Source organism: Magallana gigas, chromosome 6 (genome assembly GCF_963853765.1).
Source record: "Magallana gigas chromosome 6, xbMagGiga1.1, whole genome shotgun sequence".
NCBI classification, from domain to species: Eukaryota; Metazoa; Mollusca; class Bivalvia; order Ostreida; family Ostreidae; genus Magallana; species Magallana gigas.
In genome coordinates, this window is record NC_088858.1 from 31441700 (window position 1) to 31464392 (window position 22693).

The 22693-nt window shown below is 33.6% G+C and overlaps 3 protein-coding genes across 3 annotated transcripts; 1 reads left to right on the top strand and 2 right to left on the bottom strand.

Moving 5' to 3' along the window:
- Positions 1 to 5491: 5491 nt before the first annotated feature.
- Positions 5492 to 6746, top strand: LOC105319355 (uncharacterized). The gene is made up of 2 exons (XM_011416861.4): positions 5492 to 5604; positions 6141 to 6746. Exons 1-2 carry the CDS (start codon positions 5506 to 5508, stop codon positions 6744 to 6746), a joined length of 705 nt encoding a protein of 234 aa, XP_011415163.4. The 5' UTR covers positions 5492 to 5505.
- A 748-nt stretch (positions 6747 to 7494) lies between these two features.
- Positions 7495 to 12395, bottom strand: LOC105319354 (protein amnionless). The gene is made up of 12 exons (XM_011416860.4): positions 12250 to 12395; positions 11838 to 11998; positions 11384 to 11483; positions 10810 to 11030; positions 10567 to 10722; positions 9779 to 9875; positions 9268 to 9483; positions 8966 to 9064; positions 8732 to 8837; positions 8233 to 8407; positions 7980 to 8102; positions 7495 to 7748 (listed from the first exon to the last, which is right to left on the bottom strand). The coding sequence occupies exons 1-12, from the start codon at positions 12281 to 12283 to the stop codon at positions 7638 to 7640; spliced, it is 1599 nt and encodes a 532-aa protein (XP_011415162.3). The 5' UTR covers positions 12284 to 12395; the 3' UTR covers positions 7495 to 7637.
- Positions 12396 to 13514: 1119 nt separating this feature from the next.
- Positions 13515 to 21748, bottom strand: LOC105319353 (legumain). The gene is made up of 13 exons (XM_011416858.4): positions 21535 to 21748; positions 19742 to 19839; positions 19190 to 19274; positions 18600 to 18685; positions 18276 to 18351; positions 17897 to 17959; positions 17687 to 17756; positions 17319 to 17437; positions 16774 to 16863; positions 15625 to 15705; positions 15403 to 15519; positions 14471 to 14644; positions 13515 to 14110 (listed from the first exon to the last, which is right to left on the bottom strand). Exons 1-13 carry the CDS (start codon positions 21679 to 21681, stop codon positions 14003 to 14005), a joined length of 1314 nt encoding a protein of 437 aa, XP_011415160.3. The 5' UTR covers positions 21682 to 21748; the 3' UTR covers positions 13515 to 14002.
- Positions 21749 to 22693: the final 945 nt, after the last annotated feature.

Here is a 22693-nt window from a genome sequence, read left to right on the forward strand (position 1 = left end):
CGTAACACACTGCGATGTATATATTATGAGTTATAAATAATTATATAAGTTTAGTGAAATAATTAAACTGGTGTTTTCTGAAAGTTTATACATTTATAAGTAGTACAAAAATACTGAACCCGCTCGGAATTTTTTTAAAGTCGTTTTTTTTTAATAAAATGCGCCGTACTGACTCTTTAAATAAACGGCGCATATGATAAACTAATATTAATTGATTTTAAGTAATGTACATGTACTTTCTGTAATATGTATGAAAACTACTTTTAAAAACTTGTATATACATGTATTTATTTACATATGTCAGAATTTTATTTGAAAACTAATGCGACAAAAACACATAGACATATTTTGATTTTTTCTTTCCGTTCGGATGTATGATAATGTGGGTGAAATTCACATTTATCTCCTTGATTTCATTTCTATTGTTTTGTTTACTATACCAAATACATGAGTAAAAAATAACAATCATTACATAAGTATTCATTTGATGAAATTGGATTATAAAAAAGCGTTAATGGGTCCTCAAGACACGCATGGTGAAATGATAAGCCCCAAAGTTTTAAATTGATGACCATTCGGTTTTGTAAACAGCTATGCCATGCCAGGTATCAAAAAGTACAAACACACGGCATATACACACATAGGGGCTACGCGTTTCAAGGTTGAACCTTGACAAATATTGAATCAAAGTACTGAAGTACTGACGGGAGTTGATTTTATCAATTAACATTTATTTTAAAATCAATTTATTTTGCATGGCAATTAGTTTCTAGTTTGTATTTGAATTACGCACTTTTTTATAATATGAATTTTTTGACTTTTCCGACAAGAATTTCGGGAAACCCCATATGAATCATGTTGTGTAATATTTAAACAAGATAGACTTCAACTACTAGTATGTATTAGTTATCGAAACAATTCTAAAAATTGTTTGGATCAAAGCACTATTGATATCGAACTCTACATAGTCTCGTTTAACTAGACGCTCGGCTGTCTCCGTCAAGCAAGAGACCCCCTCTCAGCTTCTCGCAGATTTACGGAGACAGCCGAGCGTCTGGTTGAACGAGACTATATTAACTCTGGCATAGGAATACATGAGACTACAAAAATATCTAAATTGTTCGTAGTATATGAAATTTGACTATTTTCAAAGTGTTTATAGATAAGTTTCCTTGAAAAACAATATTTCAGCATACATTACATCGAATTTTTTCCTATTATTTTGAAGAACTTAGTCTTGTCAACGGTGATGATTTGTGCTTAGGTCCAAACACTGTTTCACTTTCGGCTTGCCAGAGTAACTGCATAGGAGAGTTGATTAAAATCAACTCCCAAAAATGATATTCAGATCATAAGTTCTTTATCGGATCAATTGGAATTTCGGGGAAGGGGGGTCGGGGTCGTTATCCCGGTTCACATGGTATAAAAGCAGTATATAGCAATGTGATTTCGAACATATAATATCAAGCACATAACACATCATTTTTTTCATCAATAAATTTACCAGTGTAAATGAAATAAATTACATGATGTGTACCAGTTTAAAGTAATATATATGTATACCAAAAACTTAACATCAGTTGTCATCAATTGTTGTATTGGAAATATACTCAGTAAAATTGTTTTGAGGTATGTTCACTAGGACACAGCACAATTAGGACGACGTATCAAAAGTTACATGTATTTAAAGAATAGAAATACATGTATGTTACATTAAAAGTTTAAAATCAAATATTTCTAAACTTAATTCTAACCTCAGCAATAGATGTAAGAAGTTATCTAAACAGCATTAAGTGTGAATGTTTATTTTTCAAGCGTGTGTTTATCTCTTTGTTATTTAAAAAGCACATAATTCTTGAAGCCATACCTTAAAGAGTGAGGTTAGAGTAACAGTACCTTAGTGTCTTGAACGTTAGTAAAAAGTGTGTTATATTGGGCTTTGCTGGAGCTATAATATTTTGTGATTTTTCTTATTATATAAGATAAACGATAGGATAGGATTCACGCACGATACGATTTGATTAACGCACGATAGAATAGTATACACGCACGATAGGATAAGATTAACGCACGATAGAACAGTATACAGGCACGATAGGATAAGATTGATTGACGATAGAAAAGGATAAACGATGTTCATGATAATCGTATAATCATTTTAAACAATCTTCACGAATAAACTGATAATGGCAAAATTTGAGAAAGAACACGCACGAATAAAGATTTACTTGGAATTTCTTTTTAGTAACAATTGCCGAGTTGTTAATCATCGCTGCATCATTTATAGAATGTATAAAAATAACCAGTAATTATCTTAACTAAAATTATGAGCTTGAATGATCAATAAATTTCCTGTATTGTTAACATTGCTTTCATTACCGAACACCGCCGCGAATATTCCAGCCCGAGATCAAATCACATTGAAAATAGCGGGTTACAATTATAGAAATCCAACTCTTGTTTAAATAAAATATAAAATCTATCATAAATACATTTCTTTCTGAATAGGAAAATGATGCATTAAAAACCAACTATATTACATACAAGTTAAATAAATATTTACGCAGATACACATTCCGCGTACGAATTGTTTACATTGCTTTCATTTCCTTTACACCCTAACCAGGCCAATTGCCGAGAACATTTCAGCCCGAAATCAAATATCACACAGAAAATAATGGGATCAATTAAAATACAACTCTGGTTTTATTAAATATAAATTATATCATAAATACTTTTGTTTCTGTAAAATATGATGCTTAAAAACAAATTATATAATACTGCATAAAAGTTAATGTTTACTCAGGTATACACTCCGCGTACGATTTAATATATTCGATATACAGGTAAATATGTTACGATTTCGATAGTTTACATTATTTTTTTCATTTTCAAGGCTTTCAGATATGGTTTACATGTATTGATTAATTTTGATCTAAAAAATTAAGAAATTAGTATCATGATAGAATGCTGGATAGGATTTTACAATTCTTGTTCGATAAAATTTTCATATACAGCGCGCTGAACGACTTGCAACTTTGAAATAAATTTACTTGCTTATGAAAAGGCACGAAACGATTAACACGATAGGATAAACGGACAAACTGTTAAAACTGAACGATAAACTGATAGAATAATTGCACGATAGGATAGGATTAACGCACGATAGGACAGTATACACGCACGATAGGATAGGATTAACGCACGATAGAACAGTACTGTATACACGCACGATACGATAGAATTGATATTATTTGAAAACTGAACGATAAACCTGATAGAATAATCGCACGATAGGATAGGATTAACGCACGATAGAACAGTATACACGCACGATAGGATAGGATAACGCACGATAGAACAGTACTGTATACACGCACGATACTATAGAATTGATACGATACGATAGGATAGGATTGTAAATTTTAAAAATAACGTTGCGGGTACTGTAGAAGCATAATAAATTTAATCCTTATGAAAAATGGCATAGTATATATATATATATATATATATATATATATATATATATATATATATATATATATATATATATATATATAATTATATATATATATATATATATATATATATATATAAAAGCATCATATAAAATGAAATTTGAGATCATTGTGGATATACTTTTATTTCTTTAATGCAGAGATACTTTCTTTAACGTAGAGATACATATTCAATTGTGGAGATACTTTATTTCTTTAATGTGGCACAATGACCAAATCTGACAATAGGGCATTACGATTAATAAAAACATTGAAAAATAAAGCGAGGGCGATCAATATTATGTCGATCGGGAGTCGCGATCTGGTCTATCCGGATAAAAACGACTTGGTGCGAAAACGTCTTGAATATTAGAAATGCAACACGTATACTGTTTAGTGAAAATGGCGATATCACCTGCTTAGTAATAATTGGTAATATTTACCTATTTACCTGTATTATTTAGTGTTACAGTGTATGTATCACCTTTTCAAACTTAATTGGAATTTATAAAATATTATTCCCACGAATGATCGATGATTCTTCTTGATTATTCAACATGTTCATAAACCACATACATGTATTTAAAGTATGGCTTGTTGGCACCTTTTTCATGTAAATTCTATTAAACCGTTCCCAGAGTGCCGAAAATAAGAAGTTTTAAATATTGTTGTATTTATCTGTATTGATTTATGTTGGTATTTAAACAATAACATGCTTTCTTTGGTGATTCATTCGGGTAATGAATTACCCGAATGAATCATCAAAGAAAGCATTTTATTGTTTATATTGACATCTTTCTTTTAGCCAATTGATAAATTGATTATGAAAAGTAAGTAAAATTCACTAAATTACTGTTGTTGTACGTAAGTACTTTAACTAAAAGAAACAGCCAAATCGTCTACTGTGAGACTTTGAGTCTGACGGAGTCATGATTACTTCGTGCAGTTCGTGATTTTTCCTATAAATATAGGTAGTTGTAGGTCTCGACCAATCGATCAACCGGGCGTGTCAAGTTTGGTCCTGTCACTTTCTTGTCAGTTTCAGCCGCTGTAGATTTCGACAAATCAATAAACGGGGCGTGTAGATTTCAATCTGGCTTTTTCTATAGAGCTATGAATTAACTAGTATATGTTTCCGTAAGAAATAGAGGGAATCATACTTGGTGGATGTAAATATAGTATTGTATGACGAAATGTCTCTAAAACTCAACTAGTTCAAAAATTATTTATCATGTTTATCAAATTAAGATCGCAAATAGCTTGACAGTGAAAGGTTTATTAGTAAGCTCTGACAAAAATTAAGGCGAGATGGGAAATTGTATAAACATCAAATTACAAATGTAAGTACTTATACTGTTTGTGTGGCATCGCCGGTACTATCATGTTTGTTCTAAATAAAGCAAAAGTAATTCAATGAAAATGTAGAGAGCGCCGATATAAATAAGTATAAAGTACCCATTACTGAATTAATGAAATTTACATAATTGTGAATCTTATTTTATATCAGCTAAAAATTCTTAAGTAAAATGTCTGTAACATTTAAAATGAATCTAATATTTGATTGTCTAAAAAAATTTTTACATTGCCCCTAGAGTAATACATTAACTTTAAATTTGAAAAATATAATGCTTTTTAATTCTGCAATTTAAGTAATCATAATCAATATTTATTTATAAATATTGTCAATTTACAAGTTGCTTTTTTTACAGTAGTACATGTTTTATAAAGAAATTGCCATTTGGCCTCACTACATGTACATATATTTTTACACACTTTTTTACCTGTATTTCATAGTTAAGGCGAAATGGGAACACACCAATAAAAAATGGCAAATCTTAAATTAGTAAGAGCATTATGTTACCGAGCAAAGCGTGAAAATAAAATTGAGTTTTAAACCATGCGTACAGTCGACTGTATTTGGTCCATATCTCGACAAACGCGTCATTTGTATTTTTAGCGCTATTCGTAACGTAAGTCAATTATGACGTCATCAGATTCCATTTTCAAAATGAAGACGTCAACAAAACTGTCAATATGCGCAGCCAGTGTACTGACGGTAGGTTTACTCTGGTTTCTCTACCGGAAGAGGAAATTCGCCTTCACAAAGGTACATCAATTAATATCAATTTAGTAACTTGTAATTAAGTATCGAAAAAAGTAATGGTCACGTGGATGAGGTGTGGGTGTCCTTCCCCAATGCTCGCTTTCGCTTTCTATAGACTGAATATCAAAGTGTCAATTCAAAGAATGATACCAAAGTTTTTGGATAATGAATTATCAAACACCAAATTTGGCAATTCATGTCATGAAAAGTACTAGGTCTATATTATAATGTACATCATTTCTCATTAAATTTTTTATTATTTTGATGTATATTTTTTAAATTGCCATACTGCAGTACTGTAGGCCCAAATAGGCCCCGTGGCACTTAACGTAGATATTGAAATAGGCCCAAATAGGCCATGTGGCATAGAAATTGTTAAATTAAATTGGGAAGTCGTAATTGACAATCCATTACAATTGTCAAACGAATACTATAGTAATTGAATTTTATAGATTTTAGATATTCATAATAAGATATAAATTTGTATTCCTACACGTTTCACTTGAAACTTTAATATATAAATGGATATTCTGCTACAGAAAGTACATGGGGCATATGATGACGACAACGACATATCCTCAATTTCCGCCACACGGTTATCGGACGACGACCTAGAGGAAGCAGCTGTCAGTATCGTCAGCTTTGGAGGCTATCCTAATGACAATGAAATGACTGATGAAGAAGATAAAGACGACATAGAAGATGTGAATCATAGTGCCGCAAAAAGCGCTGACGTCACATCTGCTATATCAGGAAATGTTGACGTTATACACGAGTACGCCGATATCGATGTGCTTTCTTCCTCGTCTGAGAGTATTGAATGGAGTGACACGACTTCGTCTGAATCGTCTATAAATAGCGACAGGACCACACCGACAGTGAATTCTGTGATTACATTGGATATTGACAGAGTGCAGTCTTCGCTTCACGAACAGATATCTTCGCCGGTGGTGCAAGCACACGGCGTCAATCGCCAGACAGAACAGATGGCGAGGAGGCAGAAAGAGACCAACAACTTCCCATTCCTAATGAGCGGGTCAACGGTGTGTGAATATATTGACAGAGAATACCGTGACGTTGTGTCGGGAAGTTGTCCAAACAACGAAGCTTTGAACGTTAACAGTATACAATTATTTAATGCTTGAACAGTCAATAGACCAGAATATTTTTCCCGAGGTGCAGGGAACAGCTCAGTATGATCTATTGCCCGAGGCCAACGGCCGAGGGCAATAGATCATACTGAGCTGTTCCCTGTACCAAGGGAAAAAATTATGGTCTATTGACTGTTCAAGCATTAAATAATTGTTTTATTACCTAATTCCTTTTTTAGTTTTCGGGGTTTACAATTTGCATATTGCAGATGGTTTTCGTGCCATTATGTAATATACTAAGATTTTTTTTTTCATCTTTTACATGCACACAACCTGTTGCATGCATTACAACATCTCAATTTAATATTAGTTTACACAAAGAAGGGGGAGTCTTTAACCCATAAGATTTTAAATAGTCTTTTACCTTATATGAGGCTTTAAAACTGTTGATTATTTGATACTCTATTTTGATAATATTGAATTTGGTTTCACCAAGTACTAAAAACAGCATCTATATGTAAAGGAATATTCATCATTCCCTGAGAACTATCGAAAGAATGTAACATTAACATACCCGCGTTCTGAAATACGTTGCCGGTCCAATAGATCGCAGTCTATTGACCGGCGGTCCAATAGATCGCAGTCTATTGACCGGCGGTCTAATAGATCGCAGTCTATTGACCGGCAGTTCAAAATAGACGCAAATATTTAATTTGTAATAAAACAACAAAATCCCTTTGATTAGGTAATAATATTCTTTAGTGCATTAAATGTATCAACAATAACCTAAAAAAAACAAATATTGTCAGAAAAAAAAAGTTTATTGAAATTTACGTTTGACAGAAGTTGACATACATGTAGTGAAAGCAAATTATTGAGAACAAATTGAGAAGAGAGAGAGAGAGAGAGAGAGAGAGAGAGAGAGAGAGAGAGAGAGAGGCGTCATTAAGTCTGTGGGTTGTCCTCTACCATGGCCATAGGGTTCACAAAGCTTGTTGGTCTCGATCCCAGGTCAGAAGTTTTCTCAACGACTGAGGGATCCGTAAACATTGACTCCTACAGATACAGTTATTACTTAGTAATAAATATGGAATCGATATAATATTGATGACATGCATGTAAAAAAAGAAGAAAAAAAACAACTTATTATCATTATGCGCTAAAAAAACGTGCGTGAATCGTGACCGTAAATTAATTAATTAAGTTTCTTTTTTTTTGGCATATCAATTTAATCTACGAGTTCTAGCATAGGATTACTAATTTCAATATCACAATATAACAACGCACGTTTAATGGTGGGCTGTCATACAGTGGGTTATCAAACCCCCGCGAAGAGTCGAAAGTTGGTTGTTCCTCCTGTTCCAGACCAAGGGTACTTGGCATCATTTCCATGTCCATTGGTTTTTCGTTCTGTACATAAAAATACCAATATTAATATTATTTACGCTATCATTATCTATCATTGAAGTACTAGTATATCAGTAAGCCTATGTCAATTTTCTGTCATCACCTGAATGTTTTATTATCTTAAATATTCTACCTCCAGTGGGTTGTTTCCATACATTGGGTTATCGAAACCCTGCGATGGACCAACATTTTCCGGTCCACCGAACCGGAAGCCAAATGAAGGAGGAACTTCAACTCGAGGCTTCCGGAAATTTGGCTTTTTGAAACTGATTTTATCAAAAACTTTGAATCCCAGTTCATCGGTTGGACTAAAATGCAAAGCAAATCACATGTTTATAACAGCTAATGAATTTATCCTAGCAATGTATTGTACTATAACAGTAGAGGTTTTTTTAAACAAATGTGTATGCTTTATCTTCACACTAGGTTGCTTGCAAAGTAATACATGTAATGAGTTTTCTTTCTTATTTTGAGAAATGATTAACGTTTATGGAGCGAATACAGCAGTTTTTAGAAATACATAACGAGAATGAAGAGTGAAATAGGCGTGAACAATTGTTCATGTATAAGGATTTAATTTATGGGGATCTTCTGGGTGTATCAGTGGGAGTGAGAGGAGTTGAAAAAGATACCTCTGTTTTCTTCTATATACAAAGATGGCTACCACTACAAGCAACCCAACCACAACTGCCCCTCCGACAACAATACCCGCTATTTCTCCGTTGGGGATTGATTCCGCTAATTAAAAGAATTTAGAAAAAAAACTTTTATTTTAAAGATATGACAACTATTTTGTTTTGCTTCGAGATACAAATAATTGATTGTTAACTGATAATATATCTTTTTATTCTGGAGAAGAATCTTACCTGTCTGTGCGCCGGGCATCGGACCCGTGCTGCCTCCCCCAGAAGACACGTCCACTCTTACGCTCAGAACGCTATATTTGAAACCGCCCGCGTTAATGTCTGCAAAAAAATAGCCCAAAACAAAATTTTACTCATAAAACCTCACACCGATATAAGTTTAACCAAATTCTGATTTTTCATGCAAAGTACGTATGATGCTTCGAACAAAAGCATTCACCGAGGTAAAAAAAATATTGCATTTAATTAAATATACATGTAATATATTTTTACACTTTTGCACTTTTAAAAACTGTTCAGCATACCATTTTGCACCTCCTTTGCTATTTCCCTAGTCAGCTGTGACGCACGCACCCCATCTGTGTCCAAGAGTACCATCTGAATCTCGTCCTTGGAGATTTTGGAGGTGATTACTTGGACATCTTTGTATTCCGGTTTTCCGTCGATGAGGTTTCTCCGAATCCCATTCACTAGAGTATCAAATCGGAACCCGCTTCCAAATTTCATGACAGCGACGCCACCTTACAAAATTTCAATGCAAATTAGAATTACATATCATAAATCACGAAATCTAATTTTTTGCTGGAAAATTGGCAAAACTCGTTTGTATATCTCAGAAATATAAAACAACTCATATACAAGTTTAACAACAACAGCATATGGGGACTCGCTTCCAACTCACCGGCTTAAAAAATGATAAAATAGGTCTATTATTTGTAAATAATTATGTTGTATCTTAATACTCCATACGGCATATGAAACTTGTTGTTGACTTGAAAAAAAACCCCACCCCAGATTTGTTAATATTTTACTCACCACACAAGTCGCAGCAATGTCCGACTGGTTTCAATGGTGTTCTACATTGTGCTTTGGTGCATCTCTTTCGTTGTATGACACATACACGATTCAAAACCTAAGATAGAACAATTGTAGATTTCGGATTTCTTACCTCGGAATAGATAAAATGACTCTCACATATACTCAAATCTTCAATATATGCACACATTGTATACATTATATGCAGTAAAACTGTTTTCATTACATGTATTAGTACTGGAAACAAATATTGTGAATTATAAACAATTAGATAATATCAATAGACCGTGAACAATTAATCACAGATGTAAACAACTATATGGGTAGACACATTAAAAAGTGAACAACTAGACACACTAAACACATACTGTAAACAACTAGACAAAAACAGTGAATAATTAGACACACTATAAACACAGACGGTGAACAACTAAACACAAATGTGTTGATACCGAAACACAATAACGGTGATGAACAACTACATGAATACAATGTAGATGGCCATGCAGACAACGAGCAGCTTAACAACAACTGTAGACAACTTATGGCAAAGATCATTGACAATCTACGAGCATGCGGCAACTGTAAACGACTACATGTACACGTATACTCAAAGACATCAAACATCAAGATTCATAGTTGATCCATTCACAGAAACTGAAATGATAGCGAATTGTTTAAATCAAAACACTAAAACATATCATGAATGCATTGTGATTATTACTCTGTTAATTAAGCTGAACAGAATAGAGGATGAGTGATCACGAACAGCCGATGACGCTACATACCTCCCCCTTGTTGTTTCCACACATACACCCCGTGGGGTCGTTACATGGCCGCCTCTGTATGGTGACTGACGATCTCTGGCCATTGTTAGGGAGGGGAAACATCCCTTTACCTTGATCGGTGGACAGAAAGGACTGAAAACTCGTCGTTGTATACGCCTATAAAAATAGTACTTAGGTACAATGTACGTTTCTCTATCAGTGAAAAATACCATAAACTGAAAACATGTATATTCCAAAACATACTTTTCCTGTAATTTTGAAAGTATTGACTTTAATATCAATTCCAGTTTCTAAATTAACGTAGAATGAGTTTCCGCTTGGATAAACAACATCGTCATTCATGCATGGCACTTTTTCAGAATCTAGCCGGGCAATGGTTTTGCAGTCCCCGGTTTCTGAATCCGTTTCGCACCAATTGTTGGAGTCGAACCAGTCTCTGGGATAGGTGACATTAAACTCGACATCTGTAGGAAAGAGAACATTAAGATTAGTGACATGCGCAAAATGTATGAGAGCAATTCCTTTATAAGGTCTACTGAATCATGAAAAAGGAATCGTACATTCAGACATACATGCATCTCGTCCAAATGTTCAACGTATATCGTTTCATATGAGAAATGTGTGATACTATCCCTTTTGGAATATGTTGAGTAATATCATTTTAGTTGCAATTTAATAGTAATATCTTTTTTGATAGTATATGATTACCATTCAGTATCTATAGTCAGCTAAAAATCCGCATAGAAGTCTATGATTTAAAACTGCATGGGGTGTTTACCACCGTTATGTAAGTGCAGTCATCGTTAACAAGACTTACTAGAGCTGTACGGCGTACAAGAGGCGCTATGATCAGGCTGTTCCGTGAAGCCCAGGACAACATCAGATCCGAACACCACTTCTCCATTCATCGGCATCAACTAAGGGGTAAAAAGTAAACTTTAGCTTATCAAATATAGCTACCGCAAACAATCAATGACGTATTTTTTAATATATAGTTATCTATGGCAAGCTGCGTAAGCCGTTTGTATCAAAAGCTTCCAAGTGCCAGCAACAGGGTCATTTAATATATTACAGTGGTTGTTACGGTTATATTGCAATGGTTGTATTGCAATGGTTATTACAATGGTAATACCAAAATAATTATTACAATGGTTACATAGCAATAATAATTAAAATGGTTAATATATTTTACAATTATTATTAATTTATACAATGGTTATATTATTATGGTTTTATTGCAGTAATTATTACAGTTGTTTGGTTCCACTAACCAGTTGCTTGACGGTGGTGTTGACCTGAAGGAACACCGCGGCGCTCTCGTCATGAATCACCGCCACATCGTTACCACACGGCGCTCGACCAGCATTCCAGTTCGCGGGGTTCCCAAAATTTGTGTTGGACAACCACCGCTTGTACGCACAGTCAACCAGACCTAAAGAAGTACCATGTACTCATAATAGGAAGATCACATCAATTTTGCAATGGAATTTTTTGAGAGCTGTTGTCAATTTAGTTTTAGTACTTTTTTTAAATTTGATAAACAGTTAACTATGCTGATTAAATTAGAGAGCGGATGGTATAAGTTTAAGAACTTGTGCCCAATCCCAATTATATATTTAATTTCAGCATAATAAAAATATGTTTAAATCTGTGTCAAGTAAAAGGATATTTAGTTTTTCTTACCAATACAGAGAAGGAATACCATCCATTGTCCCATGTTTCCTCCCCTTGTTTAAAATGTGTGTCCCGTACAAAGGTAGGCTGTAGTACTCGAATAATTATGATCGGTACCATCATGTACACACTGTCGAATACTAATATTGCCCCTCAATTTATCGTCCCATCTACATTATTATCCCAGGGGATGATAAGTCTGTCGGCACGTTTTATTGGCCCTTATCATCTCATTTCAATAAAAACAGCATACAAGTCAATTAAAACTTCATAAGACCTGATAAGATTTTGGTCGAAAGTACGATGTACTAAAAAGTGAAAGCCTATACTAGCTCAAGTAGTAGAAATTATACGAAAAGAGAAAATCAGTCTTTTAATTTCGTGTTGAGAGGGGTTGGGGAGGGGTAGTATAAGAGGCAGTTTGTACCATAATCTGAAGTATCTTTATTTAAATACGTTGTGAGAGACTACAGGTAAAATGTTGTGTGGGACGGAGGGAGGTTTGCTTGCAACCATTGGAAGGTGGTTATCCTAAGAAGGGGCCCAATAACTTGTTTCATTTATACAATGTAATTATCACAACATCAAACTACAAATATAAACGATAAACTTCTTTAAACGTATCAATGTCATGGTACAAACTTACAGAAACTCCATGCCGTTTTGCTATCAAGTGAGATGGAAGGTGAAGTCACATTACGCAAAAAAAAAAAACTTCTGGCCGTTTGTGGGATGAAGACCTTTGACCCAAAATATTCATTTGAATCACCTTTTGCGAATATTTGGGGAAATAATTTATTTGACAGTGATAGCTTAAGTTTGGATCTTATTAAAAAAAGATTTTCCAGCTGAACTTACATCAAAGTCACAATTTATTTTTAGTCTCAATGCGCGATCGATCCTCTATTGGCAAAATTCAAACAACCCCCCCCCCCCCCCCAAAAAAAAAAAACAAAAAACAAAACAAAACCCAAAATGATGGTTAATTCTAAATAAATATTCAATAATATTGAATATTTATTTTTAGAATTAACCATCTTTTTTTTTGGGGGGGGGGGGGTTAAATTTTGCCAATAGAGGATCAATATATTATATTCAATATCTATGAATTCATCTAATATTTTTACAAAGGTATTAATGTTTTAGTAATGCAGTCAGAATTAAGTGCTTAATTTCAAATACGTTCCTTTGTGTAAAGCAGTTTCTAGTCATATGGCTACCCTCCTTTTACTATGATATTTATAAACCATGAACATAAAGAAAACAAAATACTGAAATACTGAATGGAAATGAATTTATTGACCAAATTGTAGGAAGTGTGTGTCTTTCAATATTAAACAAACAAGAAAACAAATAAGGTACATGTACAACCAGCCAGTATACCTGTATACCTTGAATGAAGCACATTTGTCTGCATTAACAATGCACTGAAACAACCATAGTCTATAATCACTGGGCAAGGTGGGTACAATACAATATACTACAGTATATAGAATATAACAATATGTATCAAAAGACAATACCTACTGAAACTAGCAAAAGTGATATGAATTTGTATCAAAAAATCAGCAGAGTCTAACAAAATGTGTATTACATTTTCAAATAGTATAGATACATTTACATGTAATATCACAGGAACTTTGGCCACAGGGATAATCAGCTTTTCATAAATTTTGATTATGATGTACATTATATGCAAACAGTTATTTTCTGGAATGTTAGTATTAGAGTGTCTTGTAGGACCCATTTCCTTTAAATGCATTTATTGACTGCAGCCTTTGGTGATGGCTTCTAGAATGGTCTCTGTTGGCACACTCTCCTCACATAGGTTCACAAAGGCATACAGATGTTTGAAAGCATATCCAAATTGCTGGAAAAGAAACCCAGAGTAAATACCAAATGGACAATGAAATCATTCATAGCAGAAAAAAAAAATTATGTAAATTTCATTTTAAATTGTGATTTTAGGTATTCTTTTCTAAGCATACAGTCATGTACATGTGTACGGTAAAATTTTCAACAACAAAATTGAGTAGTGAGTGAAATAAAATTTAACTTTATCATATCTCAACAAATGCGAAAAAGTCAAAAATATTTTTGATTTGGAGGAAAATAAATCTAATGTCTAAGATTTCTGATCTCTGTCAAAATTAACATAAACAAGTCCAGATAAAATGTAGTAAGCTGATCTATCAGATTAATCTTGAATTGTACATTAAGATAGACTTACCTGTCGGAGTTCCAGCTGAGGGCAGGTATCGGCCAGGTGTTCCACCGCCGCCTTGTAGCACTCGTGTCGGAACAGTCCCATCCGGGCCTTCATAATCCTCTCCACCTGTCTGTTGTTGCTATTGGTTGCTATGGAAACAATTTTCTGTATAAGTGGAGCTACTTTTCCTCGTCTCTGTAATAAAATGGAAGTTTGCTAAATAAGAATTCCTTCAAAAACCTGTTATATGATTATTTTTTTCTACATTTAACTTGACATGTCAATTAGCCAATATGTACCTGTTCAGAATGTATGTGTAAGTATGGCAACTTGATCTATGACAGCAATTTTAACAATTTAATTATCAATTGAGCATAATGATATTGATATTTGTTTTACATATTATTTTAATTGCTAATGACTGTTATCTTCACAGGAACATGAATACAGAATATCACTTCTAAACATGAGCATAATTTGTGGATGTATTGTACTGTTCTACCACGTGTATAATTATACTGCTGTAGTCATGTATACATGTGTAACCTAACGAGTACAATTTTAATATACTGTTAAACTAGTTTATAAAAAACATTTGAAGAGAAATAATGTATAGGTGAACTATATTTTGCCTTTTTCACCCCCCCCCTTTACTATTTGTAGTGTGACAGGAGAAATGATATTATATAGCTGGACAAGGAATCGAACCCAAGACCCCTGCAATTTTCATCATGGAGCCCTTGGACAGTCGGCATTGACCCAGGTAGCTCAGAGGTAGAGCCTTCCATAAAGCTACCCAGGCCAATGGCGGCTGTTCAAATAATCCCAATAGTTTTACATTCCTATTCTGCTGCGCGCTCATCTGGTGATGGAGGGTTATAAACAAGCAGTCAAACCATGAACCCACTGAATAAATGACCATATATATAATACATGTATATATCCACACTCACCATAGACTCCTGTGCTATTTTTTCAGAGTAGTATTTTCTGTCTTCTGCTGTTGAAGCCAGCTTGAATAAATTCATGTTGATGTGTAGATCCACATCCTCGGATGGCACTGCACCAACCTGAGTAAAATCATCAAAACTCATATAAGACTAGTATGTTTAAAACAAAGGATTCACCATTCCTTTTTAGTTTATGAAAATTTAAAAAAAAGAATTTGGACATACATTTGGGTCGGGAATGGGGTACACTATTTGATTGGACTGGCTCGATCCCTGGAACTCGCTAACAGTCATTGAGTCAATTTTCTGAAAGAGCAAAACATATTACTAAATGGATGTAAAATTGTTCTAAATAAAACTTAAAGCTGCTTGGTCCGATTTATTTATTATTACAGTATCATTTTTTTCCCATACAAACCATTTATCTTAGAATTCAAAGTTATGGACTTTCTCCTATCAACATCAGCAGAATTAGTCTCCTTTCAAAGTTAAAAATATTCAAAGTAAATAAAAATAATTTCTCTTTGGGCAAACTAAAAAACAAGCCAAAATGCATCACGGGAATGTTTAGAAAAAGAAACTGTTCGGTTTCGTCCCCCAAATAATTGGGGTCATTCAACCCGCATGCTATGCATCGATTGTAAAGAAAGCAAACTTCAGAAATATTAGCGAACAAAACGTACGCATGTTTATTTGTAATTTGTCTGATCATTTCGACCTTTATTCAAAGCAATAACAAAGTCGTAATACAACCATACCCGTCTCGGCGTCAGGGGTGAAATTTAACATGAGGCGAAATAACGCGGTACCCTTTTATGTCGTTTGTTTTGTTAGCAAATTTTGTACATATTTTTCTTCATTGAAATATGGCTTAATTGACTGGGAAAACTACTGCAATGTCTATTATTATACATATACTTAGCATAACCATCGTTTAAAAGCGTGCATAAAATTTGATATAAAATCGGACCAAGCAGCTTTAACAACTTTTTATTAAATCCTGTTATATTCTAGCTTTAATATTTCAATATCATATAACTTTAACATGATTGTACTTTTTATGAGATAATCAAAAAATTTTTTTTTCCTTAAATCATTGTCATTCATAATATCAATGTCCCCCATAATTGCCTAGTAATACATTACACAGTCATGTAAACCATACAGTCATTTGATACTTTTGTTATCAATTAATGGCAATATAAAAACATTGGCAAGAAACCTTCACCTGACTGGGACCTGATACATATATTTACTCTATATTTGTTATCTCAAAATAAATCACTGAAGGTGTATTGGGTTCCTAGACATATATAGGGCTACAACAAGCTACTATGAATATTAATCTAATAACAGAAAATAAACAATATTTACCAAATCCCCAAACTGGCAGACTGTACTTGTATTGGTTTCTCTCTTGACTATCTTGAATTGTTTTTCGATGGTTTCTGAGTTAAGGTTCTCCTGTTATTGAAAGTAGAATGAAGTATTGTAAAGATTACTCACAATTTCACAAATACAGTACTGTTGTGTAGAAAAAACCAGCAAGCTACTCCTCTGAACACTCAGATTCATTTTAACTGCATTTCAAATTCCAAATCCAAATAATTTTATTCACTTCAGTAAAACCGAACAGTCAGTTTTTATATGAAACTCAAGCAGCTATGCACCCCTAATTAATTAAAGCATATAGGTAGACACTTATACTGTGATGTATAGTTAAAGAATCAATTCATCCTTAACTATTTGACTTCTTGAATGTATAAATTAAAATTGTAACAAAAATATCTATCATTTTCATGAATAATATAAGTTATCAATATATAAGTACAATAACAAAACTAATGAAACATTATTGCAACGTATTCTGTGCTTTAATTAGTAAAAAAGTATGATTATTTTTGGAATAATTGATCAACCTTATCCGAGTCTTCCATCCACTTCACACTGAAGACATCTCCCAGGTAAGTCTTCCTCTTCTTGTCAAAGTAGCAGGCATAGGAGGAGGTGGTAGCATTGGAAGCAGTCACTGCCAGAACTGTTGAAGGATCATCACGAACAATGAATTTTTTTAAAAAAGTACGAGAGATATGAAGAGCCAAAGGAGGCGAGCATTCAATGGGAGTACATGTTCATATAGAATATAGATGTCAGAGAGAGAGAGAGAGAGAGAGAGAGAGAGAGAGAGAGAGAGAAACATGTACAGATAATTTGAAAGTAAAAGCATTCAGTCATAAACTGAAACTATTGTAATTGTTATATCCGTGAGTCGGCTCAAATTGCTTACTGTTTCTATTTTTGGCAAGCAGATATTCAAACATTGATCCGGATTCACAGGCTTCCATGTAAAACAGCAGCTGTATAGACAAAACAGGAAACGTTTTATTGTGGCATGACATATATAAATAATTTAAGCTGATGTAACTTCCATTCAGAACATTAATTAGCATGGTTACTTACATACCAGGAACAATTTCAATATGGTCATTCATCATACCTTGGCAAATTTCTTCTCTTTATGCATGTCATCCAAAGTTTTTATCAGATCCAGGGCATGAAGCTTAAGATAGATTTTCATTACATATGAAAGGCTTTGTAATAAAGAAGCGTAATCTAGCTCAAAATGTACATAAGTCAAATATATACTAAATATACATTCATTTATCAAACTGACACAATTCCATACAATTTAATATTAGAGATATGTGGTAGAGATATTTACCAGAATATAATTTTGAAACAAACATACATATATATTTCATTCAGTTAAAAAATGTTTCACATGTACAATTTCAAGTATTTTAAAACTAATTAAAAAAGAAATAAGATGAACAGTTTATATCAGTCTGATTTTTTCCTAATAATGTCATACTTACAAACTTCCTCCCGAAAGCCACAATGCCTGGACCACCGTGATCAACAAAATTCACAAAGACATTGTCATTGGGGCCACTGAAGAAAACCAGTAAGCAAAATTGATAACAAAATGCTTTTAACAGATTAAAATTACATGTATATTCGATGAAGTATTAAATACCTTTAAACTGAATATGAACTCCTATTGGCATATTGATAAAATATATTTTTTTTGTTGGCAGTTACAAGTTAGTTTTGTATGTACAAATGCTACATTTGTAATTAATAAAATATTAATATTGAAACCTACCACTATCAGTACAATGACAATTAATATTGTATACCTGTCAATCACTTTTCCGGAGCCAATACCAGCAAGCTCCTCCTTCTTCCCTTGTAGAACTTTCAAGAACACCTCAGGAGCCACTTCCTGCAGAGAATTATTTTAAACAGACAAAATTATTGAAAATATTTTCTATATCAAAATTGAGGCTGTATGTGGTATAGTGGTATAATTTGAAAAGCCCCTTTTCTTCCCCTTCTTGTTTTTGACCCACTGATTCAGACTTTTTTTTTTGGGGGGGGGGGGGGGGGGGGGTTGCAAACTAATTAAGATGTTAAGATCTAACATGGTAGCAGATATTATAACAAGTAGCCAGTGTTACAAATAAACTCTGAGCAAGTGTAGGGAGGAAGAGGTCCCAGGGATAATCTTCAATGCTGTGGGTGGGGATGTTGGTTTGGTAGGTCCAAGGCCTTTTTCATTATAACTTTACTCTCAAATTGGGAATTCAACCCTTCCACTCTCATGGAAATGTTATCTTAGTTGCTGAAACATGAGCTATATACACACTTTCAATAAAATGTTATTACTACAAAATCAACCTAAGCATGTCCAGGAATTGAAAACTAACGCTTGTAAAGTGCTTGCTACCTCTAGTCCAGTGTAGTCTTTCACGACTCCATGATACACATCATCACCCTCTGGTCTGTTGATGATTTTCCCTGGGGTGGGATTCCTAAAAAATGCAAAAATCGATCAAATTGTTAATGACTTTTTTTTAATCATCAATCTAAATAGCATGCACCCTTTTTTGGACCACATCCTAAAGTTAAATACAGGACAGGGATCTATATATAGCAATTCGCAAATTATATATTTATTAATAAACCTTTCAACATTTTCCTTGAAATTTTTTTTTCAAACATAGTTCAGCTATATGCCATGTTTCATTACACAAAAGAATCTGATTCAATGATTTTATTGATCAAGTTTCGCATTCCACAAAAGTTTCTAGATTAATATTAAAATCAAACTTCCTGTTTTCATGCATGGTTCAGCTGACCAGGAACACACTTTGCTACTCAAATTTAACTCTAGTAAGAGAAGCCCCAACTAACTAAGCAAGGGTTTTTGCTTGGATACCTGTATAGGGGTTTTCCACAAATTTTAATTTTTTTCCTTTTATATATGCTTGTAACTTACATTTTGTTGTTAGCAATGTCATCCACCATCATAACAATGATTTGTTCATCTGGAATTCCATGACTCTTCAGAATTTGATAGGCATGGCAAACATCAGCCTAAAACAAGGAAAAATAATAATTATATTGAGTATTCCTTCTGTCATTGTATTGAATGGGATGTAGATTAATTCTGCTAATTGTTAGCCAATTTATTTGGTTGTTTGCTTTTTTTTCAAATACCCATGTATTTGAATTTCAATTATTACAAATCTAATATTTTACGACAACAAAACAGTTCACAGAGATGGACATGCAAATATGGAATTCCATGGCTGGTCCTACAAATAATACAATGGATTCATGCATATATACCAGGTAATTACAGAAATAAATAAAAATTAACTACTTCACCATGGTTACCAGTATGAATTTTTGCAAGTACTTTTAATTTACATCTTACTCCACAGCAAAAAACGTACACCTTCTGAACTCCTAATTTAAAATTTATGTTTTCATTTTCAATTTTTCAAATTACAGGAAGATTTCAATTTCAATTTCTGCTTGTTCACTCAGGTACAAATTTTTCTTCATCATTTTTAATATCTATGAATTATCATATATGAAACCAAAAATATTATACACATACAGTAAAACACGGTTATAGCGAACACGCTTATAATGAATTGACGCTTACAGCGAAGTGAATTTCATTCCCCAAGTCTCTAATTCATGTTGTAAACTTGACGGATATAACGAATTACGCTTATAACGAAGTTAAATTGCTCGTCCCTGAGACTTCGTTATAAGCGTGTTTTACTGTATATCTATATATAAGAACCATGACCATATAATATTCAATAAATCAGCTGACACGTGAACCAGACTAAAAATTCACTATATGTGTGTATAAACTTAAGAATCAATATAAATATGCCCTTGAATAAATGTGTGTTTGATTATGATAATTTAATCTTTTAAAGATATCATACATTTCCCCCTCATTAGCAATGTTTAGGGTATGGGGCATCATGAACTGATAAGATTTATTATCATAACTAACACTGCCGGTACCAGGCAGAGAGTATATCTTAGGTTTTATCTCTATTAATCATAAGACACTATTAGACTAGCTAGCTGTGATAATAGATTTGTGGAAAAACTGTAATGATAAACATGGACAGAATTTAGTACATATGATAAAGCTGATGGACATAAATTACAATGTATCTATCTAAATTTCACCTAATATACATGTATACCAGTACATGTATCATCATATCAATTAATAGGCTTAATTATTAAGCTATAATTTTAGCTGGCTGTCCTGTAAGCATGGTAAGAGGTGGAAATTTAAAACTATTTTTAAGTAAACAGGGCATCTAATTTCAATATATCAAGTTCAACTACAGAAAATGCTCTCTCTCTCTCTCTCTCTCTCTCTCTGTTTTGAATTTAGTTTAGTCATCAATAATGACAACCTTATACACATAATTAAACTTGTGTGTAGTCTTATCAATAACTTTATATATTCTTAAGAAGAAAAAAAAAAGCATGACATTTGTACTGAATGGCATTCTCCACACATGTATAATGTATAACTACATGTATTCTTCATCACATATATTGTGAAATTGTCACTAATTATAAGGCCTATAACATTACACACGTATATATGTTCCTATGATAACCTAGCATATACTAATAAACTAGTAGGTTCCTGGGGGTAAGACTTATGCTATTACGTTATACGTAATAATATTCTGACCACCCATTCTACTTTCCCACATGTTTTAATTCCCACATTAAATTTACCTGGTGCCTGTAATTTCCCCAGCCATTGGAGCCTGCCACCAACAACGCCCAGTTCTTTCCGCCATTCTCCAGGGGTGGAAACACAAAATCACTGGGGATCGCCACCGAGAGCCCCACAAAAGCGAGTAAGACACACAACGCCTTCATCCTGAACAATCTGCTGTTTTGATTTTCGCGATCACGTGTTCTCCTGTCATGTGATGTACTGTTTTCGAAAATAATATGCAAAACTCGGCTCGTGATTTGTCATGTGCTCAAGTTATGTACGAATTGAATGTCCTATTAAGCTATTCAAACGTTTAATTATTTTTTTTATATAAATTAGCAGGAACTATTCGGTAGGTTGTATATTTATACATTTGCCACAAGTTGTTTACATGTTATTTCTACTTTCGGTTTGACGTCAATACGTGACTAAAATGGGTAGCGAAACCCGGACCGGGCCGGGATTTTCGAAACTGAAAACCGGGTTTTTGTTGATTTCTTACAAAATACTTATTTGTTCTGTACGAAAGTTGCAGGGATACTTAATTACATCTTTTTTTGTTTTCGCTGATTTTTTTATTATCACAGAATGAGATTTTCAATATTTATTACAGATTCTCATTTTTCAAGTTTTGAAAAAAGACGACATCAATCAACCTGGATAAGGAATGTCGTTTTGTGGTTTGTTTGCGTTTTTGTTTCATTGACGGCGCTGAGTAATTCGCCGACTTCCATGTTGGTATACATACTAGTTACATCATATGTAATTAGTAACACTTCTGCTGGAAGTTCGAGAGTCTCAATTTTATTGATAAAATCGGCGGTGTTCTTAATATAAGTTGATTGATTTTGTACTATGGGAATGAGAAAGTAATCGCAATATGCGCCGATTTTCCGTGTTGGCGTATCACACTGTGAAATAATCGGGCGGACAGGTGGTAATTGTCTGATGCTGCATAGGCCGTTTTGAATGGCATATCGGACTTCATCTTTGATTTTGTGCATTTTAGGGAGCAAGTATAGATGACCGCAATTTAGCGATGGTTTGTTATCGCAGAGATATTACTAAAACCGATTTGGTTGGACTTTTCCGATCGCGTCGCGTTCAACTTTTTCAGCTACGTCATACATAAACAATACCCGCACCTTAAGCTTAACCACAATTTTTTTATTG